This window comes from Felis catus, chromosome A1 (assembly GCF_018350175.1).
Source record: "Felis catus isolate Fca126 chromosome A1, F.catus_Fca126_mat1.0, whole genome shotgun sequence".
Lineage (NCBI taxonomy): Eukaryota > Metazoa > Chordata > Mammalia > Carnivora > Felidae > Felis > Felis catus.
This window is the reverse complement of record NC_058368.1, coordinates 108,543,201-108,566,351: the sequence shown is the minus strand read 5'-3', so window position 1 is coordinate 108,566,351 and position 23,151 is coordinate 108,543,201. Positions and strand designations below refer to the sequence as shown.

Sequence of the window (23,151 nt, the reverse complement as noted above, 5' to 3'; positions counted from 1 at the left end):
CTGAAACTAATTAACACTCTGTGTTAACTATATTAGAATTAAAAAAAAAAATTAGCTTCTTGAATTGAAATGGTACTTTCTGATACAGCCATTCATTCACTTGCTTGTTAAGGAAATTAATTGAAGGTACATTATATTCCTTATCTCTCTCATCATCTCATAGTACTTAGTAAGAAACTGAAACAAGAAAAACCAAAATAATATATAAACTAAAATTTGTGATTAGCAAGTTATCAATGTGGGAGGAATTTTCACTGTTTACAAAATGAGTTTAAATTGTACTGAAAAGTGGAGCGGCTGGGTGGCTCACTCGGTTAGTGTCATACTTCAGCTTAGGTCTTGTTCTCATAACTCATGAGTTCGAGGCCTGGGTCAGGCTCTGTGCTGACAGCTCAGAGCCTGGAGCCTGCTTCAGATTCTGTGTCTCCCCCCCACAACGCCTCTCTCTGCCCCTTCCCTGCTAGTGCTCTCTCTGTCTCTGTCTCTCTCTAAAATAAACAAACATTAAAAAAATTTTTTTTTAATTCTCTTGAAAAGCAGAATTTGTATAATAATGATGCCTTATTACTGATAATCCTACTTTCATAAGAAAATGTACTTTAAACAATTCTTTAATGTGTGACTCCTAGCAGAAATGCAGTGATACTCTGACGGTGATTTATATTTTATCTTTTTTCCATACTTTTAAAACTTTGTACAGTGTAATTTTCACATGTATTTTATGGTTCCTGTAATCCTGTATGTGATTTGTTTAATTTTGTATATATCCTGATATTAGGTGTTTCAACCCCTGAGTTGTAGTAGATTTATTGAATTAGGTCCTTGACTTTATAAACACATTTTATATAAACTATCTGTAAACTGAATAAATAACTGTTGAATATGTAGTTTCGTTTTTCACAAGTATATAGATGTTCTTTTGATTAATACTGTACTGAGTTCATAGTAGCCTTTATTCATATTTTCTCAGTTACTGGATACCAAATTTTTTAAAATATTAAAATTGTGTCCTTTTACTAGAAATTATTGGGAATTGCTCATACAGACCCATATGTTCACTATTGTTATTTTTTTTAATTCACAGTAAATATATATCGAAAGGAAAATAAGGTGCTCTGTTATCTGATATAGTTGGAACTTCCAGATTAAAAGAAAAAGTTAATTGGAGTGAGGAATTTAAAAAACTATACTTGTTGTGACTTTTTATTTTTAGCTTAAGACCTAAATATGCATTCAGTTGCCAGTTCTTTGCTGGTCACTGTGTTTTAGAGGGAATGGTGAATGTTATTTTATTGAACATTGACTAATTGGCAGCAGATTTCTGTAAAGCACAATCTGTCTACAGGTTTTCAAAAACTCAGGTCACCTGCTCCATGTACAGAATATCTTTCTCTAATTGAATATGGTGCTTTTTGGCTATTGTGCTTTGGGGTTCTGATGGTGACCACTTCTTGCCACGTTGTTATGTTGAGAAAGATTTTTGATTATCTTTTGTAGCCTAGTTTAGCATTCTTCTCTTTCTCCCTCCTTCCCTTCATCCATTCTTCACTTCTTTCTACAGCAATTCTTTTTTTTTTTTTTTTTTTTTAACCAAACTCAGAATGTTTGCTAGTATTGGGGGCAATTTCTCTAATTCCTCATGTATAGGTACTTGGCTCCCTTCTCTCTCTATGTCTTGTAAGAGCGTAAGATTTTAATTGTTGCTCAGTGTTAGTTTGCATCACCATCCATGTTTCCATTTCAGTGAGACAACATTGATGGATAAGGCCCAGGAAAGAACAATTAACAGTACCATTTCCATAGTAGGCATTGCAAATGATTATTGAATAAAATAACTTATCATGTCTGATACATATACTCTATAGTAAGAGATTATTCCAGACACTTTGATTTTAAGAAACAGTGAAAATATCTGGATGATCAAATGTAAGTAGGAGTAGAGGAAGAGAAGACTAGGTGGTATTTATCTACAAGTGCATGAAATTTAATTGTTGAGGCAAAAGAGTTGGTCAAATAGGAAAGAAAAAGTAAAATATTTAGATATTACATCTAAGTGTGACAATCATTAAATGTGTTGAGATACAAACTAACATTTAGCCTGATGTTTCTCAATCTTTTTTTTTTACCTTTATTGTCCCCCCCCAAGGAGCCTTTAAGATTGTTTTGTCTCCTCTTGGGAAGCCATCTTGCTCCCATCGAGAATGCATGATTTAGCAGTGTCAGTGTGTTAAGGGAGGTGCCTCTTCTAGCATGTTTATTTTCTGTTAGCATTCTTTGAAAGTGTTAGATAAAAAACATGCAGAGCATATAAGCTAACATAAACTATAAATAACATCTGTGTAGAGTCTTAAAATAGTTTGTGGTTTATCGAGTAGTTTTCTTACTAATGTTTAAATTAATATTAAGTTGAACACAGTAGCCTAATACTGAGGAAAGTTTTGCTATAGCAAAAGTTACAAATAACTTTTGTGAATGGTGTGCTTATCACTGTTAATGATTTGACTTAGTTATGTCTTCAGTTAAATTTTGATAAAAAGGCAACAAGGTGAGGTAGAAAGCATAGTCGATTAGATATCAAAGATTAGGTTTTGGTATAATAAAGGATCATGCCATACTGTTTGCGTGCTGAGTAGAAGTGAATGCCAGTGGAAGATAGAGGTGGGTGTGAATGGAATGGGGGAGACCAGATAGCCTCACCAGAACAGTGATGTTAGGTAGGTCATTTATGCTTCTCTTTTATTTTTCATTTGAAAACTGAATAAATTTAAGATTACTGTTAACTGTTTACAATTATTTGCCTATTAAAGGAGTCACTTTGGGGTTATCGTATTTAATATGTTCTTCAAGTATATTTCAAATAGAATTAATTCGTCAGGCACCTTTTTGGTAACAGATCAATTTAGTCAATTTCAGTTTGGCATGTCTATAAATTTCAGGATTCACGACTTGTTTCTATTATAGGATAAGGGAAATCATAACTCTGTCAGTAAACCCTCTCCATTTCAGGTATTTAGTCTTCTAAGTCACAGATCTCTTTCCAGGTAAACTTAAAAAAATTTTTTTTAACATTTATTTATTTTGGAGAGACAGAGACAGAGCATGAACGGGGGAGGGGCAGAGAGACAGAAGGAGACACAGAATCTGAAGCAGGCTGCAGGCTCTGAGCAAGCTATCAGCACAGAGCCTGATGTGGGGCTCGAACCCACAAACTGTGAGATCATGACCTGAGCCGAAGTCGGATGCTCAACTGACTGAGCCACCCAGGCGCCCCATCTCTTTCCAGATAAGTTAAAAAAAAATTTTTTTTTTCAACGTTTACCTATTTTTGAGAGAGAGAGGAATAGCATGAGTCGGGGAGGGGCAGAGAGAGAGAGGGAGACACAGAATTCAAAGCAGGCTCCAGCGTCAGAGCTGTCAACACAGAGCCCATTGTGGGGCTGGACCTCATGAACTGTGAGATCATGACTTAAGAGCCAAAGTCAGAGGCTCACCAGCTGAGCCAAGTAGGTGCCCCTCATTCCAGATAACTTGATCAGACATTTTTTTTTTTTCTAAACAGTGAATGACTGTAAGACCTTCTGTTGTCAAAACAACTTCACACAAGATTTCTATTTAAATATAAAGCTGTGTTATTTACATCTCTGTTCTTATTCAGGCATATCCCACAGTCTGAGCCCTGCAGGTATTGAGCCTTCTTCATGTCCCCATCATTCCCTTCCCCATCCATTAATGCCTGTGCTGCCTTTTCTCTGCACCATTTAGAATTCCTTCTTTGTGTTTTCATTTTCTTTGCAATTTCTCCACATTTTTGTTATCATGGGCCGTAATTCCTCCTTTTGCCCTTTCAGTATGGGTGTTTATTTTTCCACACACTACCCAATACTGGCTGTAGGAACTTGGCCCATATTATTGCTGGCAGATTGTTCTTGTCCTCTCATGAAAACCTCTTCTTTTCTGAGGCCTTTGCCATAAGAACACACTTTGCTCTATTTTATTGATGGCATCCACTGCTGACCTTCTACCAGATGGCTCCCTCGTATTCTTCAAGAACTTTGACATTTAGGTGATAGCGTTTCTTTCCTGATCACTTTGCACCATCGTCTTGGGCAACCCACACATCTAACATTCTGGCTTCACAGTACCTCCTCTTACTCTCTTTCTCCTACTGTCTACCTTGATCTGTTCTTAGCTATGCCTTGAGCCTAAGTATGAACTGACTCTACTCTCTTTTTGGGATGCTCCTTTTCTGACCACAACTTCATATCCTTTGATCTCTCATATAAATTTGCTCTCTAACTTCATTGAGACTACTGTTTTTTTGTTTTGTTTTGTTTTCCTTCCATCACCTCCATCCTGACCATGTGTCCAGAATTTCTTTCTCAATGTCACTCTTAACAGCCTTGCCCCTGGTTTTCCGTTGCAGCTACTCAGAAGATTTCCTGTTAAATCCATTGTCTACTTTTGCCCCTTCCGTACCTAGGTTAACTTGTGATAGTTGAAAAAATTAGTCCTATCACAGATTTATAGTTTTTAGCTCTGCTGGCTTGATAGTGCTTTGGCTTATGCTTTTCTTAGGTTAGCACTACCCCACCCCACCCCACCTCACTCCACCCCACCCCACCCCCTGCTTTTTTTTCTTTCTTTTTTTTTTTTTTTTTTGATGACTTTGTCAGACCTTTATCTCTCAAACCCTATACCCCAGTTCAGGCCACACATCTATCTCATATATATTTAGGTACATGCTTGACTTCTACTTTTTAGAAAAAACAGAAGTGATCAGTACAAATGCTTAGTTTCTAGTCTCTTCAACCTGAAAACCTATCTGCAGTAATTTTCATTTGTAGATCCTTTTTTTCTTGCCTCAGTAAGTGTACTTTGTAGTTCATTAGCCTTACCCAGGATACTGTGTCCTAATTTTTTTGGAATCTTAGTCCAACAGTTTTCTCTGGTTGCTTTTTTAAACTGTTTCTCTGCTACCTTCTCATAAATTTGGAAATACATACATTTAGGTGTATACCCTTTTTAGATATAAAGATAGGTAGATAGAATAAAAGAATATATATATGTGTATAAAAGATATATGAAGATCTGTCTACATTTTTTTCTTTAAAAAAAAGCCTCTTGTAGCTTCACCTCTTTTTCTTTTTTTTTTGTAATTTTTTTTTTACATTTGTTTATTTTTGAGAAACAGAATGAGACAAAGCGTGAGCGGGGGAGGGGCATAGAGAGAAGGAGACACAGTATCCGAAGCAGGCTCCAGGCTTTGAGCAAGCGGTCAGCACAGAGCCTGATTCGGGGCTCGAACCCGCAAAATGTGAGATTATGACCTGAGCCGAAGTCAGACGCTCAACCGACTGAGCCACCCAGGTGCCCCTACTTCACCTACCTGTTTGGGGTGACTATAGACTTTGGTTGCCAAGATAATCTCAGTTTACTCCTGTGTGTTTAGGATCTTCCTTTACATTTAAAACTCTGCAGTGTATGTGGTGAATTATATGGGCACGTTATTCCTGTCTCTTCCCTTTTCACAGGGAAACCTTTGCAAATAGCACACATACTTACTATCTTAATTGTCTCAGCTCTTTTCCCTTCATTCCATTGCCATTGCTGTGTGATTACCCCCACCCCATCGCACTTTTCCACTGAAAGTGTTCTTGCAAGAGTACCAAAGACCCCCAAATTGACAAATCCCATGGGCACTTTTAGCCTTTATAAATTTGGCTTTTGGTACTGTACGGTATTCCTTTATCTTAATATTCTTGACTTTTTTTTTCTTTTTAGATCTTCCTTGACTTTCGAAATAACCTCTTACCATGGGTTTTCTTTTTTCTCTCTAGTGGTCTGTCTTTACTGATCTTCCCTGGCTTCTCTGCTTTTTTTCTACCTGTCCTTTAATTATTGCCGTGTCCTAAAATTATAGTTTATTGGTCCTTCACTTTGTTTTCTCTTTTCAACTAATATGTTCTTCCTGAATAATTTCAGTACCAACACGTGTCAGTAATTCCTTTGTCCAAAACTCTAGTCTCAGCTTTCTTCCTACGCTCCAGACCATTTTTTCATCAGTCTCTTGAACACTTTTCTGCAGCTGTGTTTCAGACTCTCCAAACTCAGTCTGTTTATGCCCTTATCCCAAACTTGCTTTCCCCCTGTATTCTCCACCTTGGTTAATGATACCTGTTTTCATCAAATTGGAAACCTGAGAGTCAGCCATCCTCTTTCCTCACTCTTCATATACAGTCTTTCAGGTCATGTCTGTCTCCTAAATAATAACTAACTCTGTCCCTTTCTTTCTGTCTTCAGTGCTGTTTTGTTAAGTTTATCTTACCTCTAGACCTCCCATTCTAGTCAGTTCTCAATGTGATTTTCTGTCAATGTGATTTTCTGAAATGCACAAATGATCTTTTCACCTGTTTGACACCCTTGTTTATTCACTGCCTGAGTGATCAGGTTCTTTTGTGTTTCTGTTTCTGTGAAGTGCTTCTGAGTGATCTGGCTCCAGCCTGCCTTTGTAGTTTGCTACAAACTACACTGCAGGCTCCTGAGCTACAGTCACTAAGAATTACAACACATGCTGTTTTCTTCTTTCAGTGAAGAGAATGGTTAGCTTTAAGTAGTACTTCCTGCTTAATCTATAGTACATAATAATCGTTAAGATCCTGTACTCCACAGACATACTACTTGGAATCTAAACCCAGCATTGCTATTTTTAGTAGGTAGCTATGTCATTTTGGGCAAGTTACTTAATCTCTCCCTGCCTTAGTTTTCTTACCTATAAAATAGGAATAGAGTTGTTACGAAGATCAAATGAATTAATGTGAAGATTAAATGAATCAACACATGTAATGCACTTAGAACAGTAGTTGGTATATAATAGATAATGTGTGTTAAATTTTATTATTTATTGTGTATCATTTACTATTAATTTTTAGTGAGTCCTTACTGACCTCCCTATGCAAATGTCTTGACTAGATTTTAAGTTTGCCTCAGTCATAGACTATATCAGATTGATAAATTGATTATTTTTCTGTTAGACTATCAACCTTCTCATGGTATAGTTATCTTTTCCTTTCATGCTTAATGAATGCTTTTAAGTCAGTGAAAGAATACATAGATAAAGAATGTGACAACAGATATATTCCCAGCACCTGGCATTGTGCTTTTAGTGTGGTAAATGTTTAATATCTCTGTTTTAATGAGAAGTCTGTAATGTAAATACAGTTTGGTTACATACAGTGTTGTTTTTCTCCCTCCAATCCTCTTTAATTTTCAAATTTATTTTTATTATTTTTTAATCCTCTTTTTAAAAATTTACATAAAATACACATAATTCTAAGTGTATAATGTGATTAATTTTGAAAAATGTATACATATGCCTGTTTAACTAAAACCCCAATCAAGATCTAGAATATTTCAGTTACTCCGTAAAGTTCCTTCATGCACTTTTCTAGTCCATTCCCCCTTGCTCCCTCCACCTCTGACCAACCACTGTTTGGGTTTCTCTCAGCATGGATGAGTTTTATCTGTTCTAGAACTACATATACATGAAATTAACAATATGTATGTATGCTTCTGGAGCAGCTGGGTGGCTCAATTGGCTCAGGACATGATCTCTTGGCTTGTAAATTTGCGCCCCACATTGGACTCTACGCTGATTGCTCAGAGCCTGGGGCCTGCTTCAGATTTTGTCTCCTTCTCTCTCTGCCCCTCCCCTGCTCATGCTCTGTCTCTGCTTCTCTAAAATAAATAAATGTTAAAAAACAACAACAACAATATGTATGCTTCTGTGTCTGGATTTTTTCACTTAACAATGTTTTTAGGGTTCATCTATGTTACTGTGTTATCAGTGGCACATTGCTCGTTATTTTGGAGTGGTATTTCATTGTAGAAATGTACATTCTAGGTTGTGTATTCATTCTCCCATTAATGATCATTTATGCTGTTCCCAGTTTTTTTGCTATGATGAATAAAACCGGAGGGGGCATTTCTGGGAACATAAATTTTTATTTCTCTTGTCAAGTACTATGAGAATAATTGCTGGGTCATAGCTGCCAAGTAATTTTACCAAATGGTTGTCTCCTTTTATGCTCTTACTAACAGTGTATGAGAATTCCAAGTGCTTCGTATTCTTACCATCAACTGGTGTATTAGTCCTTTTAATATTAGCTATTTTAGTAGCTGTGGAGGGTTCTAAGTTGCATTTCTCTAATGATTGGTACTGATAGCATCTTTTCCATGTGCTTTTGATCATTCATTATTCACATACATACTTATGTAAAATGCTCCAGTCTTTTGATCCCATTTTAAAATTGGATTATTTTATTGCTTTGTAGTTCTTTGTATACAAATCCTTTCCTCAGTTATATACATTTGAAATACTTTCTTCCAGTTAATGGCTGGCCTTTTTTTTTTTAACTCTCTTTTGATATTCAGGTTTTAAATTTTGATCTAGTCTATTTTATCAATCTTTTATTTATTTATTTATTTATTTATTTATTTATTTATTTATTCATTCACTCATTCAAGTTTATTTATTTTGAGAGAGAGAGAGAGAGAACCCAAGCGAGGGAGGGGCAGAGAAAAGGAGAGACAGAATCCCAAGCAGGCTCTGCGCCATCAGCACACATCCCATTGTAGGGCTCGAACTCAAGAACTGTGAGATCATGACCTGAGCTGAGCTGAGATCAAGAGCTGGATGCGTAACTGACCGGTTTCTTGAGATTATGTTGTTTTACTTATTTAATGTGCTTGGATCTAGGAATTCAAAGATGAGGGGTTCCTGGATGGCTCAGTAGGTTGTGTCTGACTCTTGGTTTCAGCTCAGGTCATGATCTCATGGTTTTGTGAGTTTGAACCCCAAGTTGGGCTCTGTGCTGGCAACATGGAGCCTGTTTGGGATTCTTTCTCTCTCTCTGTCTCTGCCGCTCCCCCACTTGTGCTGTCCCTTTCTCTCTCAAAATAAATAAATAAACTTAAAAAAAAAAACAAAACTAAACAAAGATAAGTAAGCTTTCCTTATGGAGATCTCTCTTTCTAGTGGGAGAAAATGTGAACAGATAAAAAGTACAGTGTGGAAAGTATTACTAGATTTCTAATCTAAAGTCATTGTAATCTCAGAAGTCAACAGCTAACTCTGCTGGTGGAATTACTAAAGAGCTTCCACAGAGGTGACATTTAAGCTAGATCTTTAAGAATGAATGGGAGTTTTGCCAAGGTGGTTGAGGATATTTCAGGTGGAGGTAGTAACTCATACAAAGGTATGGAACTGTGAAATTGTGTGGTATGTCTTTGCACCTTTGAGATCATTGTGTTGATACTATGGGTAACATGAAGGAAGTCTGGAAAGGTAGATCAGGGCCGGATTTTGGTCATTTTTACATCTAAGCAAAGGAATTTAGATTTTATTCTTTGTGTATCTTGAGATCACAGGGTGTTGGATGAATGAGATGGTGGCCACTGCTCATTCCAGCTCTGTTGGAATACTCTACATCTAGCAAAGCCTAAGTTTTCATTTTCTTCAGAACATTTCGTCCAGATATGCACTTAAAAAAAATGAATATACCTTACTGACTCACATAGCATATCCTTACTACCACATTCTATCACAGTTTATTGATTCCTTGTTTTGATTTCTTTATTTCATCAGCTATTTATCTGAAGTTACCATGTCCATTTCTTTTTTACTTTGCTCTTGCTGTTTCTTGCTTCCACAGCAGGTTCTTACCTAACTTGCCCTAACCAGTGCTTGGCACTTGGTAGGCACATATTTGTATTGAATGAATGAATGAACTATTCATTCTAATAGTTAATATCTTAAACCTCTAGTGTCTTAAGTCTAGTATTCTACCCTATGATGATGGTTTTCTAGTCCTTGTCTTCCTGCCTCCCCCCATAGCTCTTCATATTATTTCAGCACTTTGACCTCACTGCCTTCATTTTCTTCTAATCTGTTAGCTTCCCCCCTCCTCACTTTCTTACCTAACGAGCCTAGATTTCACTGTCCATCATTCCAGGTATATTTTTGTCAGTCTTTTGTTCTATCTCCCAGGCTCCCCTTTGTTTTTGTCCTGTCTCCCTATCATAATCCTTGCCTTGGCTCAATCTGATCCAAATTCAAGAATAGGAGTGTTTGTTAGAAAAAATGACTTAACTGTGTAGTTGGTGGCAGGTATATATTCATAGTCTTGAACATCATGTAGACTTCCTGAATTTCCCAGAAACCTTATGTTTCCTAGTCATCGTAGTTTTCATTCCCACATCACTGTTCTTCTCTATTTTACTCTCTACTTTTCCTGCATTTTACAACTTTTATTTCCCTTCATCTATTTTACAAAGAAATTAGAGCTGTTAGAATGAATTTTCTCAACATCTTACCTTTATATTTACAGTTCTTTCTAGATGCATGTCCATCTTTGCCTCCTTTATTTCCATCCTAGTGCATGGATTATCCTTTCTCCTGTTTGATGTGAATCCTTTCACCTGTAGTCTATATCTATCCAACTCTACTTCTTTGGAGGCTTTGCTGTATCTGTCATCATCTCTCTTCCACTTTATATTCATCGTCAGCAGTATGTAAATATGTTCACATGTGTCCTTTTTAATAACAAAAAAGCTGTCCCTCCATGATTTCATGTCTTTCTTTATTTCCTTGACATTTGTCCTAAATTCGGTATTTTCTCTGTTCCTATTCATTCTTCAATCCTCTGCAATGTGTTGAACTTCCTTAGAAGTGTCTTTGCCATGGTCCCCACAGACTTCTTTGTTCTATAACTAGTGGGTGCTTTTTAGTGACTGCCCTGGTATTTCTTCTTCCTGTCGAAAATGTTCTTTCTAGTTTCCATAAGACCTCTTTCCTCTTACCTATATGTTGGTGTGTATTCTTTTATAGTTTCCTTTGCATAACAGCAAGCCACAGTTTGGTAAGTCAGTTAAAAAAATTTTTTTAATGTTTATTTATTTTTGAGACAATGCGAGAGACAGAGTGCAAGCAGCGGAGGGGCAGATAGAGGGAGACACAGAATCTGAAGCAGGCCCCAGGCTCTGCGCTGTTAGTCCAGAGCCCGATGCCGGGCTCGAACTCACGAACCGTGAGATCATGACCTGAGCCAAAGTTGGATGCTTAACTGACTGAACCACTCAGGCACCCCAGTAAATCAGTTCTTAATACAGATGTTTATAAGGATTAGACAGGAGAAAATTAAAATTGTATTTACTGTCAAGAATTTGGAATGAAGATATTTTATGTTGCCAGTTATGGGTCATTTAAGATGCATTAAGTGTTATGATTCTCTTAAGGAGGTGAAGGAACCCAGTCACGAGTTGTAACTGATGGATTGTGAGGAATTGACCGTTCATCCTGACATTAAGTAAACACATAGCCCCTGGAATAGCAGTTAGCAACTGTCCCATCAGGTGTATTGCATTGTATTCAGTTCACTGGATAGGTATCTTTACCATACAGTTCATTGTTTTCTCTTTTTCTCTCTTTTCCCTTATCTACTCATTTCTTTAATCTTTTTAAATTATGACAAAGAATGCATATGTAAACATACATAAACCAAAGAAGTGGCTTTTTTTAATACTCTAGAGTGAATATTGATGTAAGCACTGTCCAGTCTAAAAATAGAACATAGTGCCCAGTCTACCTGGTGTGTACCTTTCTGGTTATACCACCACCACCTCCAGCCTTATCCCCAGAGGTAACCACTCTCAAACTTTTGAAGGTATCCCTTCATTTTCCTTATAGTTTTAAAAACTAAATATGCATCTGTATGTAAAACTTAACCTGATTTAAACTTTGTGTAAATGGAAAAATACAGTAACTGTGTGTGTGTGTTTTGTGTGAGCATACCATTGTCTAATTTCTTTTACTCAGGGTTGATCTATGTTTTTGTCTGTAGTTGAAGTTCATTCATTGTATTTATTGTGTCTGAATATATACATATATTCATAGTCTGAGTATACGATAATATGTTTATCCATTCTACTCTTGATAAACATTTGCATTGTTTCCATAACAGTGCTGTTATGAAGATTATTGTGTAATGGCATGGCACGGAATTGCTAGTAAAACTAAAAATCAGTTTTACTAGATTTTGTCTATTTATTATATGTATTTTAAGGGGTGCCTGGGGGCTCGGTTGAGTGTCCAACTCTTGATTTCGACTCAGGTCATGATTTTCTGGTTCTGGGATTAAGCCTTGCATCAGGCTCAGCGCTGAGTGTGAAGCCTGTTTGAGAGTTTCCCTCTTTCTCTGCCCCTCCACTGCTCACACTGTCTCTCTCTCAAAATAAATAAATAAACTTTAAAAACATCAAAAAAGCTTGATTGGAAAGGCTCATCAGAGGAACATGGGAACTAAAGAGTTGGATATAGGAATTTAGAAAAAGTCTACTTGCCAGGGTGCCTGAGTGGCTCAGTTGGTTAAGTGTCTGACTTGATTTTGGCTTGTGTCATGATCTCACGATTGGTGAGTTTGAGCCCTGTCAGTGTGGAGCCTGCTTGGTATTCTCTTTCTCTCCTCTCTCTCTGCCCCTACCTCCACTTGCGCACATGCTCTCTGTCTCTCTCAAAATAAATAAACATAAAATAAAATAAAATAAAATAAAATAAAATAAAATAGTAAAATAAAGTAAAATAAAAAACTGCTCTCTAAGGAAATTGAGCCAGTTTTTATTCACACGAGCTTTATATGAGAATTTCAACTGCATTTGGTCATTCCTTATTTTTTTTTACTTGTTATTGTTTCTATAAGTAATTAGCTGCTGTTACTTAATCTGAAAACTGTTTCTGTTTTTACATTTATATATAAAGAATCAGAATAAAACTGTTTAAAAATGTGGGTTAGCATTAAGCCACCTGGGTCCATGCCATGAAACAATTTGTATTTTCATTACATTAAGTGTAGCCACATATTTTTATTAAGTTAACCATTTTTAGATTCATATGGGATGACTATATTTTATATACATTTCCTAGAACTTTTGTTTTTACTTTTTAATCTAAAATGTCATTGCCGTATGAGTTTTTAGTCCTAAACTAACTGATAGTATTTAATAGAAAGAGCTGCTATATATTCTATAGCAATACCACAACTTAGGGTTTTATTATATAGATTTTATTTCTAGGAATTTATGTGGAGTATTTATTAGAGTAACTAATGGATCTTTATTTTTCTTTGAAGTTGGCCTTTGCCAGAGTTTGATCCAAGCCAAATTCGACTGATTGTGTATCAAGACTGTGAAAGACGAGGGAGAAATGTCTTGTTTGACTCCAGTGTTAAGAGAAAAAATGAGGACATATCAGTATCGGTGAGCATCATTATTGATTTGGTTGAAATTTAATGTCACATATTATAATTCAAGAAAGAAGGAGTGAAATTTCAATTATGACACTTTTGTCGTTACAAAACATCTTTATCATATTTTCAAAATTTAGAGCTGTGATTTTGAAAAATTTTAAATGAAAGAACTTTATTATCATTCTGTCACCAGAGAACATTTTAATTTGATTATTTATTTTCCTATATAATTGTATTGTGAGATATGACTAGAGCTTCAGAGATCCTTATAGAGGATCTGGTCCAAACTCCCATCTTACAGTTGTGAGAAGTGTGACCTAGAGAGGTGAATTTATTTGTCTGAAGGAGCAAAGCATGTTACATCTAGCCCTTAGTGCATGATATTTCCCCCTGCTCTACCGTCGTAAAAAGAGCACCTATTTTGTTAACTTTCGATGTCATATTTTGAAATATATTATGACTAGTTTAAGAGTAGTACATGGACATTCACTTGGTTGTCCTAGAAAATGTTAACCTTAAAAATAGATATGCTAGTTATTTTACTAGCAAAATGTGGGTTTATTTGGGAATAAAAAAAATTGTAATCCGGGACAAACAAGCTGAAGCAAAACCATAGGTAAGTCTAAGGAACAAAGGAGAGACATGCTTTTTTAAGGAGAAAAAGGGTAAGTTGGGAAGGTGGTTCAGAACAAAAAGTCCATTGGGGTAAACTGGGGAGTTTGAAGTGTCGTGGCTTCTCATTGGTGGAGCTACCCGTGGGTGGCACTGGGGTGAGAAGAATGAGGAACGTGTCTATTCCTTGGGTGGAGTAGTGGAGTACCATCCTCATGCAGGGTCAAGTGCCTGTAAGGTCAAGTCTGTCTCTTCCTGTTGAGTCTGCAGTTAGGTATGAGTGCTAGGGCATGAGCGCTACTCCTGCTGAACCCTCTGACTCCATTTTAGTGAGGTTTCCCATCCATTACTAATTTTCACAAAAACCTAGGTGATTGCTATTATCTTTACTTCTTCTACTGCTAAAGACTCATTCTGTACATCTCTAATGTGGAAATCAAACCCTGGAACAGTGTTTTCTCCCTTCCTCTAAATTAATAATTTTTACTAACATTTTGCTAAATAACTGGAAACAAAATGCTTTGGGAAAGCTTTTCCTAGAATTGTCTGTTAAAGCCAACAAATACTCATTTTTTGAGACTTAGGAGTTTATATTTGAGATTTTGTGTTATTAAAAATATTTGATATATTGGCCATAGTCTATTTTATTTACAATTGCATCCTCAGCATCCACTACAGTGGCATATAATAGAAACTTGACTAATTTTTGAGTTAATTTCATTGCCGTGTTTTACAATGTCCCTTCTAATTACTAACACATTTCTCAGTTTTCTGGAGATGGTGCTTTGTTTAGATTTCTTAGCCATTCTTTGGATACTTTTTTCAATCTGATTAGAAAAGAGCATTGCAGAATGTTCTTAAAATATTGCTTATATGTGCAAGTAACTAAAGATTTATAAGTACTAGGCACTTGGAGATTTAGCAGTCTTTGCTCCTTGGTACCTACAATAAGGTATCCTTTTAGGGGAAGTAGACACTGAACAAATAAGTACACAAATAAATAATACCAAATTGTGATGAAGTGCTGTGAACGAAACACACAGAATGCTTATGAGATTACCTAGGAAGGGAACCAGTTTTCCTCATTTTGGATGTAGGGGTATTAAGAGGTCTCATTGAGGAAGTGAAATTCCAGCTGACATCTGAAGAAACCCAAGGCATGGAATAGGGGATGAATATTCCTGGTAGAAGGACTTACAAATGCAGACTACAAAGTGACTTAGAAGCTTCATGAATTGAAGGAACTAAAAGAATGTCAGTCTGGATTGATAGCAAGTAGTATGTAAAGTAGCTAGAGATGAAATTGGAGAGAGACAGCAGGAGCCAGAGTATTTAGGGCTTTATCAGTCTCTGGGTTAGAAATTTAGATTAAGTTCTAAATGGAGAGGGAAGCCACTACCAGAATCTTTTTAACATTTCAAAAAATCATTTTGGTAGAGAGCCCAGATATAAACCCATGCATATATAATCAGTTACTCTATGACAAAGGAGCCAAGAATATACAAGGGAAAAGGACAGTCTCTTCAGTAAATGTTGGGAAAACTGCACCGTCACATACAAAAGAATGAAACTAGACCACTATCTAACACTGTACACAAAAACTGACTCCAGATGGATTAAAGACTTAAACATAAGACCTGGAAGCATAAAACTCCTAAAAGAAAACATGGGCAGTGACTACTGATGGGAGAAAATATTTACAAGTCTTATATCCAATAAGGGGTTAAAATCCAAAAAATATAAGGAACTCAATAGCAAAAAACAAAAACAAAACAGAAAAAACAATAAACCAGTGCAATTAAGAAATGGACACAAGATCTGTATAGAATTTTTCCAAAGAAGACTTACGAGTGGCCAGTAGTACAGGGAAAGGTGCTCAGCATCATTAATCATCAGGGAAATGCAAATCAAAACCGCAATGAGATATTGTCTCACACTTGTCAGAATGGCTATTTTTAAAAAGACAAGAGGGGCGCCTGGTTGGTTCAGTTGGTTAAGTGTCCGACTTCAACTCTGGTCATGAACTTGCAGTTTGTGAGTTCGAGCCCCGTGTCAGGCTCGCTGCCGACCGCTCAGAGCCTGGAGCCTGCTTCCGATTCTGTGTCTCCTTCTCTGTCCGCCCCTCCCCTGCTCACGCTCTGTTTCTCTCTCTCTCCCTCTCAAAAATAAATAAAGATTGAAAAAATTTAAAAAATAACAAGTGTTGTTGAGGGTGTAGAGAAAACGGAACTCTTGTGAACTGTTTATGGGGATGTAAATTGGTGTAGCCAGTATGGAAAACAGTAGGGGGATCCTCAAAAAATTACAAATAGAACTACTATGTTATCTAACAATTCTGCTCTTGCATATTTACCCGGTGAAAACACTTCAAAAAGATAAATGCACCCTATGTTTATTGTAGCATTATATACAATAGCCAAGACATGAAAGCAACCAAAGTTTACATCATTGGATGAATGAAAGAAAATGTGTTAACAGCCATAAAATAGAAGATACTTTTGCCATTTGTGACAGTATGGATAGATCTTGAGGGCATTATTCTAAGTAAAATAAGTCAGATAAAGATAAATACTTTATGATTTTGCTTATATGTAGAATCCCCCCAAAAAAGATTAAGGTCCTAAATAGAGATAACAGGAAGTGGTTGCCAGAGGGAGAGGGTGGGAAGTGGGCAAAATGGGTGAAAGGGGTCAAAAGGTACAAACTCCCAGTTATAAAATAAGTCATGGGGATGTAATGTCCAGAATGGTGATTATCTTTAAAAATATTGTCTTGTGTATTTGAAAGTTGTTAAAAGAGTAAAAGTTATCATCACACGAAAAAAATTGGTGACTGTGTATATTGATGGATGTTAACTAGGTTTATTGTGGAGGTAATTTTGCAGTATCTAAAAAAATCATTATGTTGTACACCAGAAACTAATATAATGTTATATGTCAGTTATCTTTCAGTTTAAAAGATATAGTGAAAAGAATCAGTTGCTGCTGTTAGGGGAATGGCTGGATGTGGGGGATGAGGGAGAAGGAAGTGGTTGGTAAATCCAACAGTTTGGTTTGAATAGTTGAGTAATGAGATATAGCCTTATAGTGACAGAATTGTGGATGGTTAGACAGTTGAAATCTAAGGTTGCATATGTGATAAGCATGTCTTCTTTGTATTTAGACTGCTGATAGCTCAGCAGAGCTAGACTGAGGCTGACAGATTGATAATTGATTGATATATATTACTTTGATTTTTTAAGGAAGTATTTATTGAGAGTTTTCTTTGCTTGATAGTGTTCCACTGCATTGTAGCATAGGACCTCTCATTTATTATTTATCTTGATTAATGCTTATTCGTTGTGTGTTTTGTCAGCATTATTACTTCTTTTCTTATGCAGCCTCGTGAGTCTTGACTCCTGCTGTTACTTGAACCTTCCCGCCCACTTTTTCTGGAATGATGCTTAATTGGTTCTTGTTAGTCTTCTCTCTTGCTGATGTCTTTCGCGGTTAACTTTTTTCTTTGTCTGCAGACATTCACAAAGCCCCTTTATACAACACCAACAAAATGATTATCCTTTTACTTTCTCCTTCATGTCTGTGTCGTCTCTTTCTTTTTCTGACTCTTCATTCTTAGCATCTGTTGCTGTCTCAGTCTCTCTGCCTCACCGTCAGGCTGTCTGTCCTTTCTGTCCCCTGGTCTCCTTAATGTCTCTTCTTGGTTTGCTTCATGTCTCTTGGTCTTTTCCCTCTCTCTATGTCTCGGTATTAATCTGTCTGCTGGCTCTAATCTCATACCACCCACTCATTTCTCATTTTTCTGAAATTTTCCTGTAAGCCTACTCTTAAAAAACAAACAAGCAAAAAACACAAAACTGTTCTTGGTGTGCCTGTGTGAATCAGTCATTTAAGCATTCGACTCTTCATTTCAGCTTAGGTCATCATCTCACAGTTCATGAGACTGAGTCCCACCTTGGGCTCTGTGCTGACAGTGCGGAACCTGCTTGGGATTCTCTCTCTCCCTCTCTCTTTGTGCCTCCCCTGCTCATGTATGTACACGCTTTCTCTCTCAAAATAAATAAACATTAAAAAAAGTTAAAAAACCTGTTCTCTGGGTGCATGGGTGGCTCAGTTACTTAAGCATCCAACTGTTGAGCTCAGGTCATGATCTCACGGTCCTAAGACTGAACCCTGAGTTGGGCTCTGTACTGAGCATAGAGCCTTCTTAAGATTCTCTCCACACTCTTTCATGCACGCTTGCATTGCACTCTCTTTCTTTCTCTCTCTCAAAAAAACCCCAACAAAAACCCAAAAAAAACCAATAAACCCTGAAAAACTAAAACTCAAACTTCTCTAGACTCACTGGTGACTAGAAATCAAACAGCCTTGAATATCTCCAGTCTCTCTTGGCTTCATATGTCCTCATCCTCCGTGCCATTTCCCTAGATGAAGATTTATCCACTTTCAGGGTTCATTTTATCAGAACTTTATGACTCCTTTCTGATTCTTCTAGGTATATTCCTTTTCTATCAAAATTCTCATAATCCTTTATTCATAGTTTGTTCATAGACTTCTATATTATAGCTATATTTTTATGCACATTCATTATTAGTTGGGAAAGAAAGACAAAGTAAAACATTCATCTGTTATTTACCTTAGTTTCCTAAACTGCCTACTGCCTCACATGTGGTAAGAAGTACTCAGGATATGATTTGATCAATTTTAGTTATAGTTAGGAAGTTTATTATCAAAATCCTGTAAATACTTCCATGAAGATTTCATATGTTCCTTTTGAATACTGTGAATCACATCAAAATACTCATTGTTTCCTCCAAATTGCAAGCTGTTTGAATCTTTAAGTGATTTTTAAAAATCTACAATTACTGTACCTTTGGAACTTCAAATCATGTGGGCTCTACATAGGCAAAGAAGGACTGTGTGAGTAAATGATCTATTTGTTTTTACTTCTTACAGAATATTTGAGTCTATACATAATGATGAGATAGTTTAGACATTAGCAGTTTGCTGAATAAAGGTAAATCATTCAACCTTGTCTTTGCAGAGCAACATTCTATTTTCATATGATAAATACTGAAGTCACTTCTCATATCCTTCCTCTTTCTTAGTTTAAAACAGTCTACCAAAGATAAGGATTACAAATATTGATTTGGACATGTGTTTTTACCAGAAATTTTATTGAGAAAGTTCTCTCTTAAAATTGAGAAAATAATACTATAAATTATAAATGGAGAATTAAATTTTATAGTGTGAGTCATACGAAATTGCTTTACTCTTTTCCCTTTACCAAAAAGAAATTAACATTTTCCAATTTGGAAGCAGCTTTGGGAGACAGCATTTTCCAATTTGGTTTTGGGTTAGGTCATGACCTCACGGTTGTGAGATCAAGCCCTGCATTGGGTTTCACACTGGGAGTGGAGCCTGCTTGGGATTCGCTCTCTCCTTTTCCCTCTCACACTTGCATGCATGCCTAAATACACTCAATCTCTCAAAACAAAAAAAAAAATGAGCACTGTAAAAATACTTAATGAGGTCCGTTTAAATAAAACACATGACAGATAGTTTTCTTTGTAAAGGTGATTCACTTTATTCACTTTATTGAGTATTTTTTATTTGGGATGGGAGGGGGAAAGGCAGGTAAAATTTTCACAATGGCATACTGATTCATATCTGGATTTGGTTGAACCAAGGAATTCTCTATGAAGAGCATGGCAGCACCTTAGATGGATAAACAGATTTTTTCTATGTTTCCATGCAAAGAAAATACTGCCTCTTTAGAATATATTTAATGGGTTTAATGGGAAAATGAGGGAACTGTGTATTTTATCTTTTTAATTTTGTGACTCATAAATTACATGAATGCTTTGATTTTGTGTTAGAAATTAAAGTACTTTGCATGCTAAAATGTCTTATAATGTTAAAATTATATTGATCAATGTATAGCTTTTCAGAACAGGCGTATTTCAGCTTTATTATATTTTATGAAAATGACTATTGAACTGTAAAGATTAAAATGAATACATTCAATGATTTTAATAAAGTAACTCACTTTGTAAAAGAATTATTTTTATTTTTTGTTTTTTACATTCAGTCCTCAGACCTTATTCATTTTATAGCTGAAATATAAAAATCACTGTGATGTCGTTTCTTTGAACACTGATGTAGCCAAATGTGTCCTGTGTGATTTCATCCTGTGATACTCTCCTTATCCTGGACATTGTTTTTGTTTTAATGATAATGTAATGCTGTTTCTTGAGTTCTCAGTGAAATTATATGATCATTTACATGCTTTAGCTTTTAATCATTATATTCAAGTATAAAATTGTATAGCAAATGCACGTAAGTTTGGAAAGGTGAACACAAATTACAGTGTATGAGTTTTGTACACGTTGAAGCATTGTATAAGTACTAATAGTTGAGTCTTAATTATGAGACCAAATTTGGAACATTGGATTTATGTTGTTGGAGCTGTAAAAAAGGTAATATACAGGAATCAGTAAGCTCCATATATACTTACAGGTTTCAGTTAGATGATATGAAGGTAGCTAAGACAACATTTAAAATAGCAACTTAAAAAAGTGCCTTGCATAAATTAAAAAAAAACAAACAAAAAACAATTATGGTTTCAGAATTTTAAAAGTCTCCAAAAGTATATAGAATCTACTCGAGCAAAGGGAAAGGCAAAATATATTTTTGGGTAATACTGTCCTAAAGTTGTCCATTCTCTCTAAGTTGCTTTGTAAAATAATGCAATCCCAATAAAAAAGACCATCATTTTTTTGTTTGTTTGTTTTTAGTGGACGGCATTGTGTGGAACTAGGCAGAGGAATCTGAAGTTCAAATGGAAAAATAATAAGCAGTAACTGGTTGGAAAACTGAAAAAAGGACAGTAAGGATGAGCTAGCTGTACCAGATTTGCAAAAATACTTTGTTTCAGTAATTAAAACAGTGTGTAATTGGCACACTAATAGGCAAAGAGATTAACAGAGTAAGATAAACACAAATAGATCCACATACACACAGGTATTTAGTATATGATAAAGACATCATCTTAAATCAGTAAAGATCAGTAAATGGTATTGAGTCACATAACTAGAGTAAAGATAAATTTGGATTTGTACTTCAAGTATGTTAGACATAATAATGTAAAAAAAGTAAAACTGCAATATTACACAAGAAAATGTGAGTTCCTATATTTTTGTGGAATGAAGAAGACTTTTCTAACTATGACTTAAAATACAAGGGCCATAAAGTAAAAGACTCTTAACTTTGACAACGACTACACATGTAATAGGATTTATATTTTCATTCCTAATAAAGGAAACAAAAATGAAAAGTATACTGTGATTTTAGTTCTTTCCTTTTAGATTGGCAAAAACTCAGATGTTTAATCATGATACTTTGCTGTAAAAGTGAATGAGTAAAGTGATACAATCTCCATGGAGTTAATCTTGCAGTGTCTACTAATATTATATCTATTTTTGCTTTTTTTTGTTTTATTTGCATTTGATTTATTCCCTGCCACACACAAAGGATTTAAATTGCCTTCCAAAATGTATAAAATGTAAGAAGAGTGCATTTTATTTATTTATTTATTTAGTAAATTTTATTTATTGAGAAAGAGAGAGGGAGGGGCAGAAAGAAGGGACAGAGAGAATCCCAAACAAGCTCTGCATTGCTAGCACAGAACCTGATGCAGGGCTCAATCTCACTAACTGTGAGATTATGACCTGAGCTGAAATCAAGAGTGGGATGCTTAACCATCTGAGCCTCCTAGGCACCTGAAGAAGAATACATTGTAAATAGGTAAGAAAAATAAGACAAGGAGTAATTAAGGTGAAGCTTATTATTTTTATATTATCATCATGACATCAAGTAATTAATGGTTCAGAGTAGGAGAAACTCAGTGATCGAAAGAGGATGAAGAAACAGTTCCTAAAATAGTAATCTATTGTATGAAGATAAGGTACTGCACAAGAGTTTATCAGTTATAATAAGCTCTTTCATAATTTCTTACCATAGCACGATATTGTGGGGAAAAAACATTGACTTTGAAATCATAGTCCCAACTCCCCCCCCGCCCCCCCAGCTTTATTGAAATACAGTAGACATACAGCATTGTGTAAGTGTAAGGTATACAATATAGTTATTTTATGTATGTGTATATGGAAAAGAGATTGTCACAGTAAAGTAAGTTATCACATCTATCATGTCACACAGAATTTTTATGTGTGTTTGTGATGAGAACTTTTCAAATTTACTCTCTTGGCAACTTTTGTACTGTTAACTATAGTCACCATGCTGTACATTACATCCTTAGAACTTAACTCACTCTTTATCTGGAAGTTTGTACAGAGTTCCAGCTTGGAATCTATGCATACTGTGGTGATGATAATACCTACCTCAAAGGATTATTGTACAGAAAAATTAAACAATGTATGTAAGGCCCCAAACATAGGCACCAGGCAAATTGTACCTTTCTTTTTTAAATTCAATTCTGTTCACAGAAAAATAGAGCTAACTAAAATTTAGGTCATGGGAATGAACAGATTTTTAGAGTAGGAAGAAATTCTATTGATGGTCCTATCCAGTGATTGTCTGTGCGTGACAATGTCCTGGGGCACTTGTTAAAAATACAGATTCTGAGGCTGCATCCCCAGAGACTCTTTTTTTCTTTTTTTAATTTTAATTCCAGTATAGTTAACATAGTGTTGTATTAGTTTCAAGTGTATAAAACGGTTATTCAGTAGTTCTATACACTACTTAATGCCCATCATTATAAATGTACTTTTAATCCCCTTCATTTATTTCACTCATTCCTGACCTCATATCTGGTAACCATCAATTGTCTATAGTTTAGAATTTTTTTTGTCTTTTTTTTCTTTGTTCATTTGTTTCTTAAATTCCACGTTTGAGTGAAATCATATGGTATTTGTCTTTCTCTGACTTATTTCATTTAGCATTATACTCTCTAGAGTATAATAATCCCATTTATTATATTATTGCAAATGTTATTGCAAATGGCAAGATTTCATTCTTTTTTATGACTGAATATTTCCTAATGTGTATATCTCCCTCACATCGTCTCTAGCCATTCATCTATTGATGGACACTTGAGCTGCTTCCATAATTTGGCTATTATAAATAATGGTGCAATAAACATAGGGGTGCATTTATCTTTCTGAATTCGTGTTTTTGTATTTTTTGGGTAAATACCCAGTAGTGGAGTTACTGGATCATATGGC

At 35.6% G+C, this 23,151-nt stretch overlaps 1 protein-coding gene across 3 annotated transcripts in view; it reads left to right on the top strand.

The window, feature by feature from the left end:
- The window catches only part of FNIP1 (folliculin interacting protein 1), a 146,961-nt gene that overhangs the window by 47,274 nt on the left and 76,536 nt on the right, over nucleotides 1-23,151 (top strand). For 2 of the 3 annotated variants that reach the window (XM_003980741.6, XM_003980742.6), the window contains exon 2: nucleotides 13,182-13,308. The exons of the other annotated variant lie outside the window; for it this stretch is intronic. In XM_003980741.6, coding sequence (XP_003980790.1) covers nucleotides 13,182-13,308 — 127 coding nt within the window. The remainder of the gene's footprint in view (nucleotides 1-13,181; nucleotides 13,309-23,151) is intronic. 3 annotated transcript variants of the gene reach the window in all.